Source organism: Agelaius phoeniceus, chromosome 26 (assembly GCF_051311805.1).
Source record: "Agelaius phoeniceus isolate bAgePho1 chromosome 26, bAgePho1.hap1, whole genome shotgun sequence".
Lineage (NCBI taxonomy): Eukaryota > Metazoa > Chordata > Aves > Passeriformes > Icteridae > Agelaius > Agelaius phoeniceus.
In genome coordinates, this window is record NC_135290.1 from 6,320,309 (window position 1) to 6,344,923 (window position 24,615).

The 24,615-nt window shown below is 46.0% G+C and overlaps 1 protein-coding gene and 1 long non-coding RNA gene across 3 annotated transcripts; one reads left to right on the forward strand and one right to left on the reverse strand.

The window, feature by feature from the left end:
• Positions 1-1,982: 1,982 nt before the first annotated feature.
• Positions 1,983-6,527, reverse strand: LOC129131118 (uncharacterized). Of its 2 annotated transcripts, XR_008535610.2 has the most exons (3): positions 6,394-6,527; positions 4,355-4,497; positions 1,983-3,475 (listed from the first exon to the last, which is right to left on the reverse strand). It is a non-coding gene; the product is annotated as an uncharacterized LOC129131118 (long non-coding RNA). The 2 variants fall into 2 exon arrangements; XR_013185307.1 differs by having other exon boundaries at positions 1,983-4,497.
• On the forward strand, positions 6,449-22,949 carry LOC129131117 (tRNA N(3)-cytidine methyltransferase METTL2-like). The gene is made up of 9 exons (XM_054649888.2): positions 6,449-6,575; positions 8,114-8,205; positions 11,973-12,334; positions 14,253-14,302; positions 14,915-14,975; positions 16,119-16,258; positions 17,004-17,110; positions 17,305-17,370; positions 18,652-22,949. Exons 1-9 carry the CDS (start codon positions 6,487-6,489, stop codon positions 18,801-18,803), a joined length of 1,119 nt encoding a protein of 372 aa, XP_054505863.1. The 5' UTR covers positions 6,449-6,486; the 3' UTR covers positions 18,804-22,949.
• The last annotated feature ends 1,666 nt before the right edge of the window (positions 22,950-24,615 follow it).

Below are 24,615 nucleotides of genomic sequence, written 5' to 3' on the forward strand. Positions count from 1 at the left end.
TTGGGACAAGGCAGCTGCCAGCAGGCAGGAGCCATCTCTGGCTTTGGGGATTCAGGACACTGTTCGAGCAGCCCAGCAGCTCCTTTCTTCTTGCAACCATATGTCACTGGTGCTGCTGTGACCCAGGGTGGTAAATAGCTGTGCTCCGCATAGCAGTGCCCTCCCTCCAATGCATTCACTGCCAATTCTGTGTAGCATCAGCTGTGCTGGTACCAGCTGCAGCCTGGCTCAGCCCCTTGGGATGGTGCTGAGCTCCTCCTGCCTGCCTCTGCTGTCCCCATGCCACAGCACACGTGGATGTGCAAGCAGCTGCTTCAGCAGGGTCATGACACCTCTCTCCCCTTACTGTGTTTTTTGGACTGTGTAACTGCACCACCCCTGGACTTCTATGTGGCTCAGGGTTCCAGAAGAGCAGGCAGGGGTCAGGCTATGTCCTGCTGCCTGGGGCTGTGTGTTCCTGTGGAGGAAAACAAAGAACTGTCCCAGGGGCAGTGCTGGGCTGTAACAGTGCTGCTGCCTGGTCCCTGCCCTGCCAGAGCACATGTCACAATTCCCCTCAATTGCCCCAAAAAGCAACAGTGACCTTGCTCCCATTGTGGGGTTGGCCCCAGCAGTGTGTTGGCTGAGCTGGTGGTGGCCCTATGTCCCTGTTCCCTGGCTGGCCTGTCCCAGCAGTGTGGGAGCAGGGGCAGCAGTTGGTGCTGGGTGGGATCTGGGGCTGAGCCCTGGAGGGGGGCCAGGGATGGATGGGCAGCATCAGAGTTCCAGTGATTCACATGACAAAAATAAAAATAATAACAAACAAACAAAAACCAGGGGAAAAAAAAAAAAACCAAACACCACTCAGACTACTATCAGTAGTGGTCCCCAGCCTGTGCCCAGGTTTCTGCCCTGAGGGCAACCCCTGACACCCCAACACAACTAGGGGAGCTGGTTTGAGATGAGATGGGTTGACAGATGGCAGAACCAGGGCAAACAGGGCTGTGGGACCCCCATGGGGGTCTCTGCTCTGTTACTGGTTCCCTCCTTAGGGTCAATAACAAGTTGGGGGGCACAAGGTGGGCCAAATTCCACTGCAGACTATGGTACTGGCAGCACTTCACTCCCATGCAAGAGGAGTGAACCCCAGCATGCAACATCCTGTTTGCTTGGGTCTCTGACACCCCATACATGCCCCGTGCTACCAGGTGCTCCCAACCCACACTATATTCAGGCACCTTGGGCAGTGTTCAGTGTCCCCAGCTGTGCCAGGTAGGGGCTCAGTGGGAGATTCCAGCACGCAAGTGGAATCTGGGCTTGAGTGGAGTTAGGCCCAGCTTAGTTTGGCCCCAGGCTGAGCATTTTGTCTGCCAGTGGACTCAGGCAAAGGCAAAGGCAGAGCCTGGCTGCAACATGAAGAAGCAGGATGAGCTCCCCTCAGGCTGCCTGGGGCTGCTTCCACTGGACAAACTCCAACGATTCCACATATGCTATTCAGGCAGGAGACTTCCATGGAGCTGTGGGATGAGGCAAGACCCCAGTTTATCCCAGTTCACTGCCTTTGATGCCAGGGGGCACGGCTCTTTGCAGGATCAAGCCCATGACCACAAGGAGCAGCTGTTGGGAGTCGGGAGTGACTTTTCCCCCTCAAAATCAAGGCAGTGTCGCTGTGCCGGCCGGAGTAGAGGAGAGGGAGCAGCCGGAGGTCGCTCCTTGGGCAGGGCGTGGACTTTGTGGTTGCTCTCAGCTCCCTGGGAGAAGCCATTTGGGAGCAGTAGTAGGTCCAACTGTGCGGGACGTGCCGATTCCGGGCTGCATGGAGGCTGTTGGAGCCCGGCACCACTAGATGGTGGTGTCTGTACGCGTTCGGCCCAAGCCTTCCACCTTCTGGGTTGCTGAGTGATCATCTCCCACACTGGACAGGGACATTTGCCCCACGGAGGTTTCTAGGGAGTGGGGACACCCTGAAACCCATCCCACTGACACAGCTCCTACAGCAACACTTAAGGCCAGAATTCTTTAATTCCTGGAAGCGCTGAAGTGCTCTTTCCTTGGACCCCATCAACTCCTTTTGTAAACTGTTTTCTGTTAATAAACCCCAGAAATAAGCAAAGCACTTCCAATACAGACAGGAGATGACAAAAGGTGCATTTTGTCTGACTCACAACCCAGAAAGTGGTTTTCTACGTGTCTAGGGAATTTTCTGAAATGAAACACATCTCCCAATTAATTCTAGGGAAGCAGGTCAATGTTGGAGTGCTGAAGTCCCAACACTCTCAATGGAAATCCATTTTCCAGAACAGTCTCCAGGAGATACTGAAGGGCATGACTGTAGATGGTGAGCATCAGCACTTCAGGATAGCTCAGGATCTGGAGCATCTGCTGGGCAGAAAACTTAAGATGTGGAGAAGAAGAGAAGAAAGAGCTGGAATTAAAAACAAAAAGCCAAAATATTGCATTTTCCTTGGCACAAAATCACAGAATAATTTAGATTGTTGTATTTTGGGCTCCCCTTCCTCAAACATATTTTCTGAGAGAATTGGGATTGTTCAGCCTGCAGAAACAAAGCTTCAGAGTGACTCATTGTGACCTTGCACTACCTGAAGAAGCTGACAGGAAAGATGGAGAGAGACTTTTTTACAAGGGCCTAGAGTCACAGGACAAGGGAGAATGGCTTCGCACTGCCAGAGGCCAGGGTTAGATGGGATATTGGGAAGAAATTCCTCCTTGTGAGGGTGGGGAGGCCCTGGCACAGGGTGCCTAGAACAGCTGTGGCTGCCCCATCCCTGGAAGGGTTCAAGGCCAGGTTGAGCAGGGCTTGAAGCAACCTGGTTGAGTGGAAGATGTCCCTGCCCATGGCAGTGGGTGGAATGAGATGGTCTTTGAGATCCCTTCCAACCCCAACCATTCTATGACCATGATATCTCCCCACTGACTAACTCCACCTTCCCCCACAGTCCTGGGGACATGGCTGACATCCACAATGTCGATTCCAGCTATCCCCTTAGCCAGCAAGGAGCTGCAGGAAGCCCAGGACACACCACAGGAGGGGACTGGCATTCGCCTGCTTGCTCTCTGCTCCTACCTGGCCTCTCCTTCAGCTACCCAGCAACAGAAACACAGGGAGGCTGCTGGGTCTCTGCAACTCTCTTTGGGTCACTCTGGCGTGGGACACACCACGCACTCAGCACAGCTTAAATTCTCTCTATTTCTGCACTCCCCTTCATCTTGGGTTGAATTTTTGCTTTGCATTATATGGCAGAGAGTCACAGTGTGAACTCGGTGTGTCTCAGCAGTGCCACCCCTCAGCAGGGTATAAGAGAAAGGGCTGTGTCTGTATGCTTGGTGAAGCATTGAAGGAAGTGATGGGTTATGAGTGGCCATGGAAAGGTAATTTAATCTTCTTTGGCCTCAGCATCCAACCCTGCTGGGAGGGAGGGAGTTTCATTGTATTACTGTGGCTACATTTCTTCAGGTCCTGAGATGGAAGGAGTGGCTGAAAGGCAAAGGAGACACTATTATTATTATTATTATTAATAACATCTTTTTGGCAAGTCTCTCTGTGCTGACTGCCAGCAGGCAGGGCAGTTTTTCAACACTTTCTTGTTACAAAGAGCACAACCATTGTGGACAATCTGGGCTTTGATCTGGTCACAGAGGAGACTCACTTGACCCCAGAGCCATGGGAGGTGTCAGGTCTGGATTCTGTGGATGGAGTCTCTCCAGCTGCCCTTTTGGTGTCACTCCCAAAGCCTGAAATCTCCCTGGAATGCTGGCAACACTCCCTGCTCCACTCAAACATTGCCTGGGCACTTCCCTAGAGCACAAGGGTGACATCCAGGATCCCAACTCCATCCTGAGCTCCACAGCCAGCAGGGCTCACCTGACCAGCCAGGAAAGCTGGAAGCCTTAGGACAGAGGAAGGTAAGGCTAGGTATCTACAGTCTTTTTCCTTGGAGGAAACCTAGAAATCTTTGGAAACCAACAGATTAGTTAAAAGCCTCCTGCATGCCTGTACTGGTGCTTGTCAGATGACAAGGAAGTGATGTTAACATGAGGCCACTGATTCCCTTAAAATATTGCAGTGGTTCCCACCCACATGGGATAAACATGGAAGCAAGTCTCTGGTGGTGAGGGACTGATGGCTCCTCCAGCAGTAAAGTCATCCTCCCCTGTCCCAGCAGGGTCTGATGCCTTATTTTTGTACCTCCAGGTGCCACAGAGGCATCATGCTATGATGGGGATTTCTGTCCCTGGATTTAGTCCAGACTCTCACTTTTTCCCTTTTTCCAGTTTGTTTCAGATGTTCCTGGCTACAAGAGCAGAGGCCAAGCTCTTCCCTTACCAGATGGAACATAGAAAGAGTCAACCTTACCTTTTCTGGCTAATGATAAACTGCAGGGAATTGTCCTCTCTGCCAGATACCTAACCAGCAGTGTGAAAAATAGGGGTGGATCCCCATGGCATAACTAGTCGAGATCTTCTCAAGGCTGCTGGGATCTGTGCTCCCTTTGAGCTCTGTGAAAGCAGGACAAGGCTCAGTCACAGCTCTAACCACTCTCCTCCTCTTCAGCCCACATCCCAGCAAATCCTGCTCTTTCAAATTGAACCCATTCCCCCTTGTCCTCTTACAACGAGGTATAGGAAAAATTACTCAGGCAGCTACAATTACCAGAGGAATCCTCCACCTCAAAGTCCTTGGGAAATGGGTGGAGTTGGCAACTCTGCCTCAGGAGAATTGTTTCAGATTATCAGGGGAGTTGCCTCTGTGGGACAGAGAGGGAAGTGCCCCTCTCTACTGGGGTATTTCTGCCTTATATAACAACATAAACAAAATACAGGGGCCCCAAGATGAGATTTCCAGAAAAGCTTTTTCTCTGGTTGCACATCCAGAAGCATCTGCATGGCTGCCATCTGCTCTGCAAAGGCACTGCTGAAGTGCCACCACAGGCATGTCACACCCCTGTGAAGTTTAAACTCCCCAGGTTCCAGGTGCCTCCAAAGCCATGGGTGCAGCAGCTGGTGCTGAGTGGGGCTGGGCTGTTTCACAAGCCAATGTCTCTCAGTTTTGTCTTCTGGTTGCCACCCACAGGAGCTCAGAGACAGCACCAGCCAGTGTGGATGGATGGAGACTCCTTCAAGTGTTGCAGAAAGATGCCCCCCAAAATTTGGAAAGTCACCCTGTGCCTCCCTTTGCACACTATGAACAAAATTACAGAATCACAGAATGGTTTGTCGGGGTCTTTAAAGCCCATCCAGTGCCACCCCTGCCATGGCAGGGACACCTTCCACTATCCCAGGCTGCTCCAAGCCCCGTCCAGCCTGGTCTTGGACACTGACAGGGATCCAGGGGCAGCCACAACTGCTCTGGGCACCCTGTGCCAGGGCCTGCCCACCCTCACAGGGAAGAATTTCTTACAATATCCCATTTAACCCTGCCGCCTGTCAGTGTGAAGCCATTCCCCCTTGTCCTGTCACTCCAGGCCCTTGTCAATAGTTGCTCTCCATCTTTTTTGGAGACTTCCCTCAGGTACCGGAAAGGGCCACATTTAAGTCACCCCAGAGCTTCTCATCTCCAGGCTGAACAATCCCAACTCTCTTAGTCTTTCCTGGTACAAGAGGTGTTCTATCCTTCTGATCATCCTGGTGGCCTCCTCAATTTCTGTCCTTCCTCCTTCATCTTCCCTCCCTCTTCCCAGAAGGCCAAATAAATAAATATCTAAAAAGGTGCCAAGAATATGGAGCTGGACTCTGCTCAGAGGTGCTGAGCAATAGAACAAGAGGAAACAGGCACAAACTGATGTCCAGGAAGTTCCACCTGAACATGCAAAAGAACTTCATCATTGTGCAGTGACCAAGCACTGGATGAGATTGTCCAGAGGTGTCAAGCTTTCATTGTTGGAGATACTCCAGAACTGTCTGGAGGCAGTCCTGGGCAATCCATTCAAATCCTTCGAATTTGAACCCATTATACCTCGTTGTAAGAGAACAAGGGGGAATGGGTTCAATTTGAAAGAGCAGGATTTGCTGGGATGTTGGGAGGAAATTCCTCCCTATGAGGTTGGGCAGGCCCTGGCACAGGGTGCCCAGAGCAGCTGTGTCTGCCCCTGGATTCCTGAAAGTGTCCAAGGCCAGGTTGGACACAACTTGGAGCACCCTGGGACAGTGGAAGGTGTCCCTGCCATCGCAGGGGTGGCACTGGGTGGTCTCTAAGGTCCCTTCCCACCCAAACCATTCTAGGATTCTGTACCATGTACTCTGGAATGACCCTACTGGAGCAGGAAGGCTGGAGCAGAGGAAGCCCTGTGGTCCCCTGCAGCCTGTCCCGTTCCGGAACTCCCTGGAATGCGAGATAAACTCCCCAGAGCCGTTTGCAGGACCCTTCCCCGTCACGTTCCGGCGGGACCGCCTCACCTGACCGCTCCTCCCACGTGACCGCCGCCCGCAGTCCTCCTTCGGGTCGGACCGCGCGGCGCTGCTTCCGCTTCCGGCGCTGGCCGGCCCGTCATGGCGGCGCCCAGCGAGGCAGGGGAGCGGCGGCCTTTCGGGAGGCGGCTCCTCACCGACCCCTCCCGGCTTTTCCAGCACAACGCCTGGTGCGTGAGGGCTGCCGCCGCTGCCCGCTCTAGACCTCCGTGAGCCGCCCAGGGTTCTGCTGCCCTGTGGTGCCGCCCCGCGCCCGGCGGTGGGGTGGGGGTGGCTGGGGCGGGCTCGCCGTCGTCTCTCCGATTTGCGGTGTCTGTGGCCAGGCGCTGTGTAATGGGCCAGTCCCAACGTGCCCGCTCCGTCTCACGGGGCCCTGACCGCGGTGACCGCCCTCTTCTCCGGGCGCGCCTCGAGAGACACCCTCAGGGCGTGGAGCAGGCTGAAGCGGCGGTGGGTGTAGGGCTGGTGGCCGGACAGCGACTGCAGGCCGGGCGGGGACCGGCATCCCCGAGCAGGGCACTGCCCTATGTGGCCGGTGCTGGTCGGGAGTGCTGGTCTCCGGGGGTCCTGAGCACTTGGAACTGCTCCCTGCGGGGTTCTGGGCCTTGGGGACTGATTCTCTGGAGGCTCCTGAACCTTTGGGATTGATTCCCAGAGTGTCCAGAATCTTCAGGACTGATCAACAGGGAGTTCTGAGCCACTCTCAACCCCTCCTGAAGCAGTAGCATTCCTCAGGCTCCTGTGGTTGTAGCAATTGTTTTATTGCTGTGGTTAATAAAGATAAATTACCTTCTGTCAGAATATCCATAACCTGACATTCCTTCAGTAAGGTTGTGCCAAGTGTGTGCTTGCAACAGGAGCTCGTTATTTAGATGCAAAAGTTGTTTTAAGTCAGTTAAACATCCAGATTCTCTAGTTTGCTGGAAACTGAAGGTATTTTGCATTTTTGGGGTAAATAGATCCACTTTTGGTCTCTGGCTACTATACCATGTTAAGAATCGGGTGTGTTTAATTTGTAATTAAGTAATATTTATATGTGTCAGCCTGTCATTCTTTCTGGGACTATTCTCTACAAAGGGTATGTTACAAAAGCATATCCTTAGTTTTCCTGTGGAAATTCTTAGTAATCTGTTTTTTCACAGACTTAATATTTAAGCCTTTGTTTTGTGAGTTAAAATCAGAAGACTGATTCCTTTTGAGACAAGAACTGCTTCTTGAGCCTTGTACTCTGCTTTTCATTGACTTGTTTTAATGAAAAAAGGCCAAGTGAATCACTTTAATGACTGCATAGCTGTGTATGTGCATTGAAGTTATTAATAATTCTTAATGCTTTAAAGCTTCCCGTAATTTTCTCATCATTTGATTTCATTTAACAGTTATCTTCCAAATAAGCCAACTGCCTTTTTTGTTTTAACTTGAGAAAGACGATGTAGTTTTGTGTTGAGTGCTGTCATGGTTTTAGCAAGGATCTATTCCCTTTAAATTTGACTTGACTGAGCATCCAAAATGGGACAGATTTAGGATCCCTTCTGTTTGCAATTCCATTAGTTCCTTCAGGACTAGGACTTGTACATGCTGACTAGGCTGTTGTGCTGGTGCTGGGCTGGAATTGGGGATCACATCTGCACCCCTGTCCATTTGGCGGGCTCTCCAGACCTTTCTCTTTCCTACCATGCTTAGCTCTAGTTCATCTTATTTTTCACAACAGGGATAATGTGGAATGGTCAGAAGAGCAGGAAGCCAGTGCCAGGAGTAAAGTTCAAGAAAACAGCTCACAACTATTGCCACAAGATAAACAAGGTACTTTTGGAGTGTCCTCATGTGAGTCAGCTTTGTGCCAGGAATGGAACAGTCTGGCCAGAGCCACATCACAACATCATCAGTTCCTCTCTTCCCCCTCTCCCAGTCACTAGAAGGTATTAACACAGCTGTGATAATGGGAAATTGAGGAGGAGGATCCTTTCTGTTCTTAATTTATCTCTCTGTGACTCTTCCACCTTCACTAGAGACTCCTGCTGGGTGGGAGGAGTCAGATTGGGTTGCGCTTCTCTGTCATGATGTGTGTGTTAAATACTTGTTAGTGTTCGTTGTCAACAAACCTCTTTGAGTGTAGAGTTGTTGCCTCTGCTTATTTTTGCTCTTTAAAGCTTAACTGCTAGTAAGCAGTTTTTGCTGACTTGCTGTGGAGTGAGCCCTGATCCAAGCTGATTTTCCCTTTAAAGGGTCTGAGAAAGTAGTGTCCATATCTCTACGAAGAGATATCCATATCTCTACAAAGCAAACAAACCACATGAGAACAATTTAATCAGAGAAAGAAAAATTATTTTATCTTGATTGCTTATCCTCAGATAGACAGCAAAGGGATTCCAAAGTTTGTATTTTGTATGATTTAAAGGATATTTATCAATCCAAAATGCAGAGTTTACTTGTCTCTGAATCAAGCTCAAGGTGCTCAGGTCTTTGGTTAAGTCATGGTTGAAGTCATTCTGAGATGGTTAATAATGCATTTTCTCCACACCTGGTAGAGATCATCTAGTCCCTCAAATGTTGGTGAGGTGGTTCTTTGGTGTGATAAGAAACTTATCTGATGATGATCTTGTTATACCCTGCTGAGCTCTAGGGTGTATCTGCTCCTTTTGTGCAAATTAAATTGAGTGCATCAGCAGTAAGATGATGCTGAGCACTACTGGAACTATTGAGACACTTCCATATAGCTTCCAGTTGTGTTCACAATAGCAAATTTAATTACACCAAAGAGTAACCCTCCTCATTTCTTGGACTCCTAGAGGTATCCAGCAGTTTTCCATTGTGATGCCCATTGTGTTGAGCTCATTTTAAAATCTGGTTAGCATTAAAGGGAGCTGTCTGTCATGCTTTGAGAACCTATATGCAACTAGGAAATTGTGGAGCAATTTGCTGTTGGAACTGTTTGTCAGAGCTCCATGATGTATTTCCCAGACTGAACAATGGAGGCCAGTCAAATGTTGATGGTTGCTGTTCACTGGGAAGCGTGTGGAGACAATGGGATGTCTGGAAAGTAGGGAAAGCAGCCCAGGCAAATCTGCCTGAAGGGTCTGGTAGTTTGAGAATCAGGATGTCCAAGGAGGAGAACAAAGGTAGAATATTGGTCATTATGACTGTATTATTCTGTGGACTACTTGGAGATGTCAGGATTTGTTCTGAAGAAGGAGGGAAGCTCTGTGGCTATGTGGACGATGTGTCTCCTGGCTGGGAAAAGAAAGAGAAAGAAATCCAAGTTTCTTGGTTTCCTTTCGAGGCTCCATGATTAGCCCCCTTGCAATTCAGGAGGTCCCTGGTTCTCTTCTGGTCTTTTTGAACAGTTACTTTTGTTTGCTCTTCTTTTGCAAAGTGAAAGGGTGAGCATGGGCTTGGCTTTGGGGTATGCTCTTACAAAGGTGAGCAGGAAGTCAGGAGTCCTTATCAGGAAAGTCTCTGGAGGAATCTGGCTTACACACCAATGGCACTGTGAGCTAATACCCCAAAAATGGCCTGAAACAAGTATGATGTGAACTTTTCTGGCAGGAAGCCACAGTCATATGTTCACTCAAATCTGTTTCTTGTATGATCTTTGTCAGCTGGCCCTTAATTTTTTGTATAACATTGTTACTGATCATTTATTCAGGGCTTTGAAAACAGCAGGCTCCAAGGTAAATGAGCTTTAAATAAAGCTTCCCCACATGTAGTTTGGAGTATGACAGCTCTTCAATAGCATCCAACAGAATTTCACACTAATGCAACAAAGGAAGAGTACAATGTCTTCTTCACCAGTGTAATGTGGCAAAAATATGGGCAATCCAAAATGGCTGGAATTTTGTCCCAGTGAGTGTCTCAGGTAAGCATTCCACAGCAGTCAGGCTGTCATGGAATTGTTGGAGATGAGCAGGAATCAGGATCTGTATTTTTGTTGGGTGAAAGAGAGTTTCAGCCTCAGAAGCCTTGCATATTCCTGCTGGTACATGGGAGAAAGAAAGTTTAGGGTAGAGCGTGCAAGGGTTTGGATCGATAGCACTTCTTTCAGCATCAGCAGTCACTGACTTCTTCCATGCAAATAGTGAACTGACCTGGCCCTATTCACTGTCACCTACAGTGAGACCATGGCACAAACTTACTGCTTGTGTCTAATACCAGACATTAAAGTTTCCTTCAGCTTCATGTGTAAGAACCAGGCTTCTTAAAAGGAGAAAATCCTTGTAGTTGAGGTAAAGAGATTTTTTATATAGCTGTTTGTGCTGCAGGGATATATCCTACTAAAAATAGACATATGACTGATTAGCGCTTCTTTGTTAAAGCCATTTTTGTCTATATTTGGCTGAGGCTACATATTTTTCCAGGTGTTCTGGGTTCACTTTACCATCTCACTTTGAAACAGTTTTATGTTCTTCAGTAAGACTAATAAATAAACAGCAGTTCAGCTAATAATACCCTACAGTCATTTTTACTCAGTAATGCATTTGTTGCCATCCAAAGACGGTTGAGGAATTACTTGTTATTGGCATGCAATTGGGATTTCTGGCCATGGATGTTAATGTCTGTAGGTGATTTCAAGTACAGGATGCTATAATTAGGCATTAATTCCCAGAACAAAGAAGTCATCACATTGATGAAGTCATAGAAAGTCACTTGGATTTGTAGCTTCCCGAGGAAGAAATATTTCCCCCAGACTGTACTTGATCTGAAATCTGTGAAAGTGTGTGGAAATAAGTTTGTAGGTGACTCAAATTTCACTTGATCATGGCTTTGTAAGAGCTGTTCCAGCTCCCTGTAATACTTCTCTTGCTCCTGAAATGAACCATTTGATGTGAAAGTGCTGCTGCTCAAATTAATTCTGTTCATCTTTAGCCTGTCCACCTTAGTTCTCCACTGGTACTTTAATGCAGTGGTCACTGTTGATTCCCCTTTTTTGTTTTAGTTCATAAATGTGTGATGCTCTGACATGCACAGAACTATGGAGAGTAAAGTTATCTGGACTGGACTCCAGCAAAATATGGAAAACATGCTGTCCTGTTACCTGCAGGACTGCATAAATTCTAACTGAGCTTCCTGCTAGGCCTGGAGAGTTGACTCATTTTTCAGCTTCTCCACCTGAAAATAAGAGCAGTGTGTTGGACAGGAGCTTTCAGCTCCAGGCAGCTCTCAGAAAATTCCTTAGGAGTTGTGCTTTACACTTAATGTCATCAGGCTCCAAATTAATTGTTCCAGTGAGCCGAACAAGTCAGTGTTAGAGATGGAAGTAAAACCTGGACTTCTTTAATCCAATCTCCTTCAAAGAGACTTTTTCTGTTGTCAGCTTCCTTTAAATCCTACCAGGAGACAGAGTTTCCTCTTCTCTCCTTTCCCTTTTTAAGTCCTAACAAAGTGACTGTGAGGACATAGGCTGAGTGTTTGTGTAGGATTGCAAATTTAAATAAAGGATTTTCAGTCAACAATGTCACTTATTACAGCAAGTTGGTGCATAGGTACCTGCAATGATCCCTCACTCTCTGAACTGATTAAACCCTGAGACCTTCTGATTTGATGCCTGGTGATGTTTTTGCTTGTGTTCACAGAGGAATATGAGGTGAATGCTAAGAAATACTGGGATGACTTCTATAAAATCCACGAAAATGGCTTCTTCAAGGACAGGCACTGGCTGTTCACTGAATTTCCTGAGCTGGCACCTCACAGGAACTCAAGCCAAAATGGAGATTCTGTGCATGGATTTAGTGACACAGAAGAATCCAAAAAGGAAGGGCTGGGAAGCTGTGAACTTTGCCATTGCTCATTGGAGACCAGGACAGAGAGACAGTTAAACCTGATAAAAAGCCCACCTGGAGGCCACACAGAAGAGTTGGCTGCACAGAAAGACAGTGAGCTGAGTCAGCGTGATGGGCATTACCCAGGATCAGCTGCATCTTACCGTATATTAGAGGTAAGAGCTGTAAATCAAAGTCACACACCAAAGCCTCTCTTGTGTCAGTGTGACTGGGACATAAAAATGTGTGTCACTGCCAAACATCAAGGGAGTGGATGATTGCCTTCAGTCAGTAAAATGCAAAAATTAGAGGGTAGTTTAGAACTGAACTAAATCTGATGGGATTCTTTTGGTTCAGACTCTGAATTAGCAGAGCACAAGAACCATAAGAAGTTTACAAGTTTAAAAGCCAAACTATTGCTATCAAATGTTCAAACAAGCATTTTAAAGTCATCCTTTGAAGAAGCTGATTCTTCTACTCTGTATAAAGCTTTCCCTTCTGTCCTGATTCAGGGCAAATCTGGGAGGAAACTTACAAAGCAGTTTCTCTGGAAAGCAGATTCAAGTGGCCCCTCCCCCAACTAGTTCAGGAAAATATTTCCCAGGAGAAAAGTGCAAAAAAACTGTTTATTTAACAAGCAAAGTATTCACAGGCATATAAAATGAATAATACTGAACGATAAAACCTCTCACTGTTCTGAAGAGATGGCACCTTCAGAAAACCCCTGTTGTGGGTTGTAGCTTGGCTCACTCAGCCTGTTATCAGTCCCTCAGTGCTGGAATGCTGCATCCTGGGCCCTCGTGGGCTACAGATGTGTGCTCCCAGTCTTCTGGGGTTTTAGCCCAGAGCAGGGTTGATCAGTTCCAAGGAAAAGAAAAACCACAGTCCGGGGAACTTTGCTACCTCAGCTAGCTAATAACTAAAAGTAAAGGAGAGTTCTCTCCCACTGCCTATCTTGCAGACAACACAATCCATGAGAAGGAACACAGAGCTGGGGGAGCAAGTACAGTTTCTGCAAACAAACTGCACACTTCTCTCCTCCTTCGCTCTTGGAACCAGTCTTAAAGATGCAGAACTTAACATCCAGCATAAACAGAACTGACAAGCAGGGATACAAGCATCATATAGTCACCCTAGGACACCTTGTCATTATCTTCTGCGTGTTTGTGCTGACTACTGTTTGCCTTGGGAGGTGTGAAACAAAGCAATGAAGCCAAGAATATAAAGATGCTCTTGGGTTTGTTGCTTAGGGCCCTTGTGATAACAGGGAATACCAAACTGATACAGGCTTTGTCCCAGAGAAGCTTGTGGCAATTTTAAGTATTAGACGGCTGACAGCTGATTGTGACCTTTTTGCTCTGTCACCTCTAGTTGTTCACTGTAGATATTACTGGATTTGTTTAATACTTAGTATTATATGAAAATCCTGCCCTTCCAGGGAGAGTTAGTATGAACTGTCCTGAATTTTTAAATTTAATTTGACACTTTTACAATTTCCTCAGACTACAGTGTTCTCAATGTATGTTCCCTATCTCACCTGAGTGAGCTCTTTAACTAACAGCTGTCACTGCAAACCCTCTATGGTGTTTTCTGCTCAGTCTGTTTCAATTTTACTGGTTCTTTAAACATTCAGAGGCAAATTCCCTAAACCCAGTTGTGTGAGCCATCATCTCTTCAAATGGGAACAAGCAGAAGGAGTAATTAGAGTAAAGCAAACCTAACTTCTCCATTGCTCTGATTTTCTATGGAAGTGAATGTAACTCATCCATGGCCTTTGCCCATGCTTCAGTGACTCATACCGGTTGTTATGCTTGGGATTCCAGCAAAAGCAGCTTTCAAAAGAGTAACAATGTATAGCTTGTTATTAAAATTTTGACAAGAGCTTGCTTAGTGGTTTCCCACGCATGTAATCCTGTTCCTCAGGCCTTAACACACTTGGATCTTGCATGGACACTTAAGAATGGTCACTGCCATTCTCAGCTTTACTGATGCGTAGTTCTTCCTTACATGGCTGTAGAGAGATGATTGAAAATTATCTGCATGTACATGCTGAAGGAATTATTTTCACTGTATACATCTGCTCTGTTTATGCAGGTTGGCTGTGGGGCTGGGAATACAGTCTTCCCAATTTTACAAACCAACAAGTAAGTAGAGACAAGACAAGAGGAAATGGCTTCCCACTGCCAGAGGGCAGAGATAAATGGGATATTAGGAAGGAATTGTTCCCTTTGAGGGTGGGGAGGCCCTGCCATGGGTTGTCCAGAAAAGCTGTGGCTGCCACATTCCTAGAAGTGTCCAAGGCCAGGTTGGACAGGGCTTGGAACACCCTGGTCTAGTGGAAGGTGTCTCTGCCCATAGCAGGGGTGGGACTGGATGATCTTTAACGTTCCTCCGAGCCCACACCATTCTGGGATTCTGTGAAGTAATTCTCAGTAGGCTTTTACCTGCATGAGATACCAGCCTCTGAAAAACAATTGGAAAAATGTTCCATGACGAGCTCAGAGAAAAGCCAAACTCTAATGGTATCTTTGCCATCTGCAGCTTCAGGTTATTGTGTTTTGACTTGGAAGCCCTTGGTTTTAGATTTAAAATAAAAAGGAAGCAGTCAGTTCCATATGAAAAGAATGGGCATAAAGGAGCGATGGAATCCACCAGATTTTGCACAAAAACTAAAGCCTAGGATTTCTGGGCTTTGTGCATTTGAAACACTCCTTAATTCCTCAACATAAATGATGAATTTCTTTGATTTATTGCAGTGACCCAGGCTTGTTCGTTTATTGCTGTGATTTTTCTACAGCAGCTGTGGATCTTGTCCAGGTAATCTCAGTGGTGACTTACGAAGATGTGGGAAGTATCTGGGGCCAATTGCCCATTAACACAAATCTATACCAGCTGCCAGTGACTCTCTGGCTGTGCTGGCAGCTTTCTGGTTTTAGCCAGCCCTGGTGCTGACCCTTGCACTGGGAAATCTGCAAACTGAGCCATCAAAGATTGTAGAAATTAGGGAAGTAAAAGTTCTTAAAATGTCACGTTGGCAGCAAACAAGTTAGACAGATTTTCTTCCCCTGTGGTTGGCAGTACTTTTCTCAATACGGTGTTCTTTTAGCTGAGTAACTTGAAAAAAACTCAAACCTTGAAAACATTCAGGCTATTTTTTAACAGGAACTTAAGCTGGTTTTGGTTTGTTTGTGTCACTGTCACCACAGTTCTGGGAACATGGTCTGATTTCTTCTGTACAAGCACCTGAGGAGGGATCATGTTTGTGGTGCAAGAGGTTGCAGTTTAGTCAAAGGACAAATACCACTGATAAATTTCCGGTCAAGGCAGTACTGAGAATATATGAAGTATCCAATGCAATCCTGAGATGACAGGGGAGCATAGCACCACAGTCAGCATCCATTTCATCTTCTCTATGTGACACAAGCACTGTTTGTAGAGGCTTCTGCAATCTAGCAGCAGCTAAATCTGATTTTTTAAGGCTATAACTTTAGGCAACCAAGTCTTATTTTTGGGGTATAGGGAATATCTGTTTGTAGATTAAATGAATATTGATTTCAATGATGCAGAGAGGTGCCCTGATACTCTCAGTTATGTAAAGGTTTCCAATTTATCAGTATAAATCTCTCATTTCTTACCACTGTTAGTGGAAATTCTGACCTTAAAATTGTGATCAACCCTGGTCCAGTTTTGCGGGTTTTTTTGATTGACTGTAACAAGACCAAAGCTCTTTGTAAGTCTCCTGTGTGTAAATATTTTTTCACATTTCACACCTGTTCCTTGCCTGACCAAGGAATATACCTGACACAAAAGTCCAGTGAGACTGCAACAGATCTCTGGACACACCTCCTGATAATGTGAAATTTAAAATACTCCATATAATACTAATAATCCATACAGTCCAGCTAATACTGAGATCAGGGTCTGCTACTAATGTTCTTAATTTCTCTCCCTCAAATACAGAACAATGCAGAATATGATTCTTCTCGCTGCTTTGCATTTGTCCATGACCTGTGCAATGACCAAAGTCCTTTCCCAATGCCAGAGGAGAGTCTTGACATTGTTATTCTTATCTTTGTCCTCTCAGCAATTCTCCCAGAGAAGTAAGTTTTAATAATTCCTTCTGATTGCAGAAGATAATTCTTCTATTACTGGAGTTCTTTAATAATCTCCTATCAAGGAAAATTAAAGTTTGTTCTGTTTGTGGTCCAGTTTTCCACAAAGCCTCAGCAAACAAAATTTGCAGGTATTTGCTGTTGTAATCAATTCTGACAGAGGACAGGGTGATTTTAAGTGGCTGCAGGTGATCATTGCTCAGATTAGTGTTCTGAGCCCCAGCCACACTGAGCACTCACTTTGGAAAGTATTCTGCTGGATTTTCAGGCTCAGAGGGTAGATTAATTTCTAGCATGGGAGGCAGCAAGAAAGAAGGGTTCAGGAAAAATTGAAGGAAAGCGCTGTAGTCTTAGTGTGATAATTGTTACAACCTACACTAGTCTCTTTTTTTGTTCCCTTTAGTTTTACTTCACAACACTTCTCTTCAAGTTCGGTTACTACTTGTTTTGCAGAAACCAGTGGAGATCCTTTTGTAATCAGTAAGAGAGAGCAATTAATCCCTGCTGTGGCAGGATGTTATCTGTGTAGGAAAAAAAGCATTATCAGGCAATGTCAAAAAATAGAGGCCAAATAAAATGAACCCACCTGACTCTGGGAGAGCTCAGAATGCTGCTGGCTTTGGGTAGCTCTTTACATGAAGTTGAAATGTAAAGAACTTTATTCCATCATGTTGGAAGGAAAGAAACATGATTTTGCGGCTTATTGAGCGCTCCTGGTTTGTTCTTCTCTCAGAATGCAGTGCATTGTGACCAGACTGAGTCGCCTTCTGAAACCAGGGGGAATGATCTTGTTGCGAGATTACGGCCGTTATGATCTTGCCCAGCTTCGGTTTAAGAAAGGTATTTCCTTTCCCCTGGGAATTCTTGCCCCATCACTAGTAGATTCTGCTTCTCTGAAGCTGTGTCTGCCCTGTTTGGAAGCAGCTCATTAATTCTGCAAAGCACAGTGTGTGCTGGAGAAGGGCCTGTTGTTGGATGGCAGTTGTTGATTTTTAAGTGATCACTGGTAACTGTTTATATTTGTCTTCTCTTAGGTCAATGTCTGTCTGATAACTTCTATGTAAGAGGTGATGGCACCAGAGTCTACTTCTTCACACAAGGTAGGAGGCCAGAAACATGCCTCTGACCATCAAAAAACATCCCTTTGACTCTCTTCACCACTTCTTGTCCCTGTGCCCTCCTGATTGGCCGCTAGATCTTTTCAGCCTCTTTCTTGGAGCACTGTGATATGTTAAGTATCTCCCAATTAAACAGTGACCTGGGCTTCTCAGCTTCTGGTGCAAGCATGACGTGGTCAATTTCCTTAGTGGAAAATCCTTTAAGAGGAAGACTGGTGTGTTTGCTACCCTGGGAGGGGTGGGATTGGAGGAGCTCTCCTTGTATACTGGCTGCAGATGATGGAGAGAGATGGACACCACTTAGCAGGCCTTCCCTTAATTTTCCTGCTTTCCTATAAGGAAATCAGAAGGGTGTGGTTCAGCATGGAGCTGAGGCAGCCCCTCCAGTTCAGCTGCTGCTTGCAATTGTTATTCTCCCGTTTATCAGCAGCTGCACTTCCAGTCCCTCCACTACAGGCCTCTGAGCACAGTCAGTTCTAGAGCAGTGGCACAACTAACTGTTCCCCACTGCACAAGTCCTGTTTGGCACAACAAAATTAATGTTTAACGCATGTTTGGTGAACACTTCACAATGGAAAGCATCTGATAAAGAAGCACAAGCTGAAACCTGTCAGACTTTTCCTACAGAAACTCCAGACAAACCACGTGTTTTGGGAGTAAGCTCTGCTGCTCAGTAGGACTGGGGCACTGTGAGACTTACTTGTTTGGTCAGGATTATCTGCCAGTGGAATTGTTGAAGCCTCAAGGGCTCTTAGTGCTTTAATTGGGCCCCTAACAGGGTGTGGGGTTGAGGGATTTTTTTTTTTTTTTCCAAATTTAACCTTAATGAATCCCATTCCCCTCCAGCCTAGGCAGCACAGATCTAACTGCCACTATTTAAAAGCATAGGTCTGATCCTGTTCTTTGCTCTTGTGGACTCTGAAATTCCTCTGGGCAAGGGGGAAGGAATAGCTCTGTCCCAGCTTGCCAGAAGATGCTCCTTAATTGCTTACTCCAAGCAGTACGCTTATTTGAAACTGCTGCTGTTTCCTCTCTCAAGTCTCTAGTTCTAGATGTACTCCAAATAATTCTTTCCTTCTTTGCTAGAAGGAAAACTTGAAAAACTGTGATGTTAAACTCCCCTAGTAAAGTAGTTGTCTTGTTTGATCATTTCCCTGCTAGGGTGAGACCATGGGTTTCCTCTGGCAGGATACTGATACCTGTGAGCAAGTATCAGTAAAAGAAAAGCTATGGTCTCCTCAGTTTCCTTCTCTTTGCTTCCAGATGAATTAGATCATCTGTTCACCACAGCTGGGCTGGAAAAAGTCCAGAATCTGGTTGATCGGCGATTGCAAGTGAACCGTGGGAAACAGATGACGATGTATCGGGTGTGGATCCAATGCAAGTACTGCAAACCCACCACCCTTCAGCCATGAGACATGTGGACTTTGGGCTGGAGCCTCTTCATCTCCTCCTTGGTGACATGTGTGTGATGCCATTCTGCACACCCATGACCTCAGTGCCTTGTACCATGCCTGGCATCACTTCAAGTGAGTTTTGCTAAGGATCAATGCCCTGAGAGTAGAGCAAGCATTTTAGATGTCATAGAATCACAGAATATACTGAGTTGGAAAGGACCTGTGAAGATCAAGTCCAACTCCTGGTCCTGCACAGGACACCCCCACAATCCCACCCTGTGCCTGAACGCATTGTGCAAACACTTCTTGAGTTCTGGAAGCCTTGGGCGGTGACCCATTCCCTGAGGAGCCAGTTCAGTGCCCAGCCACCCTTTGTGGGAAGAACCTTTTTCTGATATCCAGCCTAACCCTCCCTGGACACAGCTGTAGCCATTTTCTCAAGTCCTATCCCTGGTCAGGAGAGTGAAGAGATTGGTTCCTGCCCCTCTGCTGTCCCTCAGGAGGACGTTGAAGATCCCAGTGAGGTCTGACCTCAGTCTCCTCCAGCTGAACAGACCAAGTGCCCTCAGCCAGTCCTCATATGGCTTCCCCTCAAGGCCCTTCGCCATTCTCATGGCCCTTCTCTGGATGGTGTCTAGTGGCCTAATGTCTTTTTTATATTGTGATTGCCCCCAGCACTTAAGGTGGGGCTGCCCCCAAGCAGAGCAGGACAATTCCCTGCCTGACCAGGAATGCTTTACCTAATGCCCCAGGACACAGATGTCCTTCCTGGTGCCAGGACATGCTGACTCATGTTCAACTTGCCATGGAGCAGGACTCCCAAGTCCCTTCCTGCAGCTGCTCTCAGCCTCATTCCCCAGTCCATCCACACATCCAGGCTTGCCCCTTCCCACATGCAGAATCCAGCACTTCCCCTGTTGAACTTTCCACAATTGGTGATGCCCATTTCTCTGATTTGTCAAGGTTTCTCTGGAGGCCCTCTCTGCCCTGGAGAGACTTGACAGCTCCTCCCAGTTCAGTGCAGACAGCAAACTTCCTAAGTATTCCTTCAAGTCCTGCATCCAGGTCATTAATGTGGATGTTGAAGAGCACAGGCTTGAGAAGGGTGCCCTTTAAGTGTCATGCTACTGGTCTGCGTTTTAAAAATTATTTATGGTTTTAACCTAAGAGATGGTCATGGTGTCTTGCAGCAGCTGAGCAAGTTGAGTAGCTACTTGCTCATACTCTGGATTTCCACATGAAACAGGAGAGCTCTGACCTTATCTCTGTCTTGTGTACTCTTGTCTTGGCAACAAGCATACAAAGGATAAACTTGCTCTTCTCTGCAACTGCTCGCTGATATGAATCCCTTGGCCAGCTTATCTCGTGAGCTATTTCCTAGTCATTCGGGTGTGTGCCAATCCATGAGTTAAAATACATTGATCTGAGGGCAGGAACTGAGACTATGTGAGTCTCTCTGTACCAGCTTTCCCTAGATGATTCAAGGTGTGGAGAAAGCAAATGATGCTGCTCTGCCCTCACTGTCCACAAGGATGCCCTCCCAGGGAATCAGCAAATAATAGCTCAGATGCTATAAATTACTCTCAGGCAGGGTTCAGGTTTTCAAGAGTTTGCTGCTGATGCCAATTTTAGGGCACCTTCAGAGTGCAGCACATCAGAAGCAGCTAACAAGACCAGGGTTTATAAATAATTACCTGCTTTTTCTACTGGCTGCAGCTCCCAGGTCACAAACTACCCTGCCATGGTGATGTGCTAAACCAAAACACAGGAGACACCTTCTTTAATCTGAAATCTCCAGGAGGTTTAATTTTTGCACTCTTGTTTCATTTCTTAAGAGGAAGCCAACACTGTGGCTTTCAGAAGCGATTTCCCTGTCTTTGACAGCAAATACCTTTTATCTCAGCTTGTTTTCTTCTGTTATTTTTAGGATGTGGTACGACAGATATTAGAATAAGTTTCATGCTTTTCAGTGTTGGTTTGATTAATGTAAATCATGCTTGCAAAGACTGTAGCAATGGGGAACAAAGTGACATGGACCCCCTTATGCATCCAAACGAGATTGCTTTATGGTAGAAATCGCCCTTTTTTATACCTTTAATCTCCATCTGACATAACTGAAACCAAACCAAGGCCTAACAGAAAGAGGGCACCCATTGGCTGGCTCAGCTGCAGCGCTGCTGTCTACACATCCTGTCACCCAATCAGCTTCCTGCTCATACACTGTCCACTCATTACTTCAGCCAATCAGCTTTCCGCTCTTACACTGGCGATGTGTTCCTTCAGCCAATCAGCTTCCCACTCACACACTGTCCACATGTTCCTCCAGCCAATCACAACCTCACTTCCAGGTTGACTCTCTCCTCACTCATAACTGCCTCTCAGCTCTCAACCAACTTCCACTCGTCCGGCCTGCAGCTGTGCCTTTCCCACAGGGCCTTCTGGTGAGCATAAGGCTTAGCAATTTAACAGTTATACCCCCATATCCCGCATCTCCCCGCCTGTTTTTTTTTAATTAGGCAACAAAAACTTACTAGAAAAAACCTAAACAACTCCTAAAACTTTAATAACAGTGACAACAATAATAACTATAAAAACTTTTCAAACACTGTAGCATGCTTATAACATAGCAACTATATGCACATGGGATCAGAATGGTGCAAAAACAGGTCGCGCACACACCGCAATGGAATCCACTCTACCTGGTGGCCTGTGGAGACAGAGGCATAACCTCTTCCCCACGTAATTAAGTCCAGGGGTCCTTTCCACTGTCAAGTTAATTTACCATTTACCATTAAATTTTATTTTACCAAAGTCCTTTACCGTTACTGGAGATCTTAGATGAGTCTTTGTGTTGAAGGAATACTGTCTCTCACATGCAGTTTGTCCCATCTCATCCCAATTTTAAAAAATTCAGGACGTATAAGGCTTTAGCTAGTCTGCCATGAGGGCACTCCAGCTCCCCCTCTTTTTGTTTTTCAAGCGTGGTTTTTAGGGTTCTATGGGCATGCTCAGTGATAGCTTGCCCTGTGGGAGAGTACGGTAGGGAATGCCCTTGTGATGAAACACACCCATTGCTGCAAGAAGTCAGCAGCTCACTCTGAGGTCTGGGCAGGTCCACTGATGGTGTCGGGAAGGCCCAGAGCGGTGAAACAGGTGCACCAGTGCCGAATGGTGTCAAGGGCCTTCTCTCTGCTATGAGAAGTTGCCATTAGGAAATGGGAATAGGTGTCAATAGAAACATGAACATATCTCAAACGACCAAACTCTGGGATATGGGTAATACCAATTTGCCAAATGGTGTTAGCTATTAAACCTCAGGTGTTAGTACCTTCTGCTAAAGGAGCAAGAGCAATCCCACAACAGGAGGGACAAGACAACAGGATATCACGAGCCTGTGAGGAGGTCAATTGAAATTGTATGCAAAGAGAACGAGCATTCTGGTGGAAAAAGCCATGAGATAATTTGGCCTGAGCAAAAGTATTTGGTACCATACCCGTCATCACAGTAATATCTGCATAGTTACTACCTTGTGCAATAGGCCCAGGTAAACCTGTGTGGGAGCAAACATGTAACACATAAAAATCATGCTGCTGGCTGTTAATCAAAGTCCACAGTAAACAAAAGGTGGTTATTAACATGCTTTAAATAGGAAGATTCTAAATGGAATGCAACATTGGCAGCATATGGGGAATCAGTTGTGATGTTAAGTGGTTCCTGTGGAAATAACTGAAAGTCATATCGGATAGCAGCCAATTCTAAAATTTATATGGAAGCATCTTTTAACATTAATACCCTTTTATGCCACCGGGCAGAGTCACCTCCACACCAAATCACTGGAGTTTTGTTGGTTTTGCTGGATGTGTCTGTAAAAACAGTTGGTCCATTGACAAGGGGTCACGCTGCAGCGACGCTTTGCATACAAGGGGAGGTTACCTATCTCTGTCCATAAACAATGGGATAATGGATAGATAATTGTCCAGAAAAATATGCAAGTACAATTTGAAAGTTAGTGTCTTCTGATAGTAACCATGCGAAATTTCTTGCCATGTCTTTACTTGCAGGTTATGTAAATGGTATGTGGATCTGTCTTGGCCGTTGAGAGTTTGTAGTCGCTCTTTGCTTTTCTTAATTAAATTAGAGGACATATTATTAACAGTCCACACAGTCTTTGTTGCTGTGTGAGGTAAGCATAACCATTCTAACACTTTATCATTAACAAACCATTGAAACAGAGCAGCAAAAGGTTGAAATTTGCTAGCAATTATAACAAGGTACATGGATTAATCAGGATCCCATCTCCAATTTTTTCAGTTTTCTAGTGCTTGAGCACAGCGTGCAAAGGCAGTTTTAGCTTCTGGGGTCAGTTGTCGAAGCAAATGTGGGTAGGGGTTTCCTCTAAGTCAAATAAAGGGTGTAAAAGTTCTGTAGATAGACCCAAAACAGGATGCGACCAATTCAAGGAACCTAGGAGTTTCTGTAATTCATTTAAAGTTAGGGTGTCTTTAACACAAAGCCATAAAGGCTTAGGGCTGATGGTCTGTTGAGTAATTTTCCACCCCAGATAATACCACGGGGACTCACGTTGCAGCTTTTCAAGTGCTACAATGAGTCCTGCATTTTGAATTGCCTGCATGACAGCTACCTGGATAGAACACAAGATGGATTGATTGTGAGCTGCAAGTAAAATCTCATCCATATAATATATATGGTAGCAGCAGGAAATTTACCATGGACAGGCTGTAGGGCAAGATTGACTACCCTTTGGCATGTAGCTGTACTGTTACATATGCTTTGTGGCAACACGGTCCAGTGAAATCTCTTCATTGTTTCTGCATGATTCAAGGTAGGGACAGAAGAGGCAAACCAAGGTGCATGATCAGGATGTAAAGGGATGGTGAAAAAACAGTCCTTTAGGTGTAAAATTAATGAGGGCCAATTGAGGGGAATCATTGTGGCTGATGGAAGCCCAGGCTGCAGAGCCCCCATAGGTTCAATAACTGCATTTACTGCCTCCAGTATTATTAGATCCTCCAATAATCGCCACTTGCCATTTTACTTAGGTATACAGAATATAGGGGCATTCCAGGAGCTAGAAGATGGGCAGATATTACTTAAGGACAATTGCTCTTCCACAAGCTGTTTTAAATTTAGTAGCCGTTCCTTTTGTAGGGGCCATTGGTTGATCCACACAGGGTCTTCAGTCCGCCATGTGAGTTTACATATGTCCAGTATTTGACTTTGGAATGGTTGATCAATGAAAATTGGCCCCTATGAAAAGAGGTTCTCCGATGAGGTTGAGTCTATTTGTATGATTGTTCTAAATTGTACCAGAACATCTCTTTTCCCTAGTGTGGATGGTATAGAGGCAATGAATGGGGCAATCCAGGCAGTTTGCCTATCAGAGCCTAGGACAAGTTGAAGGTGAGCATTTGGTCTAGGGCACTGCATTCCTCCTACCCCAATTAGGGTCAACGTGGAGCTGATTGTGGGCCAAGTACTAGGCCATTCATTGCTTTTAATAATAGAGACATCAGCTCCAGTACCAACAAGCCCTTTAAAATTTTTGCCATCTGTACTGCAAATTAAGGTTGGCTGAGCTGTTGTAATAGAGCTTGTCCAGAAAACCTGTGGCTGACCTGTGCTACCAAAGTTATTTGTGCCACGTTTACCCTTACCACTAGGGGTTTTGTTGGAAAAGGGAATAAGTTGTGCTATATATTGACCTGCAGGTATAAAGAAGGGTGGCACAGGAGTCCATAGCATAATTTGTATTTCTCCTTCATAATCCAAATCAATAACTCCAGGTAGTACAAAAAGTCCCAATTTAGTG

Bases quoted from the DNA above. Each gene is read 5' to 3' on its own strand.
- LOC129131117 (XM_054649888.2), top strand. From the start codon at position 6,487: ATGGCGGCGCCCAGCGAGGCAGGGGAGCGGCGGCCTTTCGGGAGGCGG. The intron at 14,303-14,914 runs GTAAGTAGAGAC...GATTTATTGCAG, and splicing joins CCAATTTTACAAACCAACAA to TGACCCAGGCTTGTTCGTTT. The intron at 16,259-17,003 runs GTAAGTTTTAAT...TTCTTCTCTCAG, and splicing joins TCAGCAATTCTCCCAGAGAA to AATGCAGTGCATTGTGACCA.